Source organism: Colobus angolensis, unplaced genomic scaffold (assembly GCF_000951035.1).
Source record: "Colobus angolensis palliatus isolate OR3802 unplaced genomic scaffold, Cang.pa_1.0 Scaffold248, whole genome shotgun sequence".
NCBI classification, from domain to species: domain Eukaryota; kingdom Metazoa; phylum Chordata; class Mammalia; order Primates; family Cercopithecidae; genus Colobus; species Colobus angolensis.
Genome location: NW_012115688.1, coordinates 767,458 through 768,499, shown reverse-complemented (window position 1 = coordinate 768,499; position 1,042 = coordinate 767,458). Strand labels below are relative to the sequence as shown.

General features: G+C 40.8%; 1 protein-coding gene across 1 annotated transcript in view; it reads right to left on the bottom strand.

Moving 5' to 3' along the window:
* ADAMTS18 (ADAM metallopeptidase with thrombospondin type 1 motif, 18) overlaps positions 1-1,042 on the bottom strand; it is a 160,801-nt gene that overhangs the window by 81,999 nt on the left and 77,760 nt on the right. Inside the window, 1 exon segment of the mRNA XM_011946030.1 lies at positions 585-744. Coding sequence (XP_011801420.1) covers positions 585-744 — 160 coding nt within the window.

Genomic DNA, 1,042 nt, shown 5'->3' with positions numbered 1-1,042 from the left:
CATGTTTCTAGTTAAATAATGTATCTCACACCTCAATGATCATCAGTAGGATCAATCAAGAAAAATACAAGCCAGGTGAGGTGCCTTATGCCTGTAATCCCAGGACTTTGGGAGACTGAGGCTGGCAGATCACCTGAGGTCAGGAGTCCGAGAGCAGCCTGGCCAACATGGTGGAACCCCATCTCTACTAAAAATACAAAAATTAGCCAGGCGTGGTGGCGGGTGCCTGTAATCCCAGCTACTTGGGAGGCTGAGGCAGGAGAACTGCTTGAACCCAGGAGGCCGAGGTTGCTGTGGACCAAGATTGTGCCATTACACTCCAACCTGGGCAACAAGAGTGAAACTTCAACTCAAATAAAAAAAAAATACAAAATGAATAAAGTAAGTGGGCTCTCCACATTCTAAGTTCAGTTAAAAAGAACAATAGTCTCCAGAGGATATGCAGAGGGTATGTGAGGTTACTCCACAATTTAAATATTATGTCTTTTTATTAAGGAACCTAAGGGCTATCCATCATCCATAGAAAGTTTGTGTACTGTGTTTTCAGCTAACAGGTGTGTGTGAGGGATCTGTTCATACCATACCTAGAGTGTCACATGGTTCATTCTTCCAAGAACAAATATCAAATCCCGTGAGTAAGATGGCGTGATCATGTCTCTTGCCATTCTTTCCAATGAGGGCAGACTGCCATTGACAAAAGCTATTCAGAGACTGGTCTGCGTGATGGTTGATCAATAATCCTCCCTATGGGAAACCCACACAAATCAAAGTGTGATTTTGTTGCAGAGATGAGAATGCTGAATCATTCCATTTGTACAGGCAAACACAGAAACTTATTTCTAGGGAAAAAGATCACTAGAGGAAAACACTTGAGCTAAGGTAGGAGACAGGAAAATACCTATTTTAGGTAAATGCTCACAATATTTAAAGCAACTACAAAGTTTCTGTAGTGTGGTTTATGATTGATTATAGTTCTACAAAAAATAACTTGGCATCACTTAGAATATCTTTGTTCATCTCATCTGTACTACCTTTATAAAAC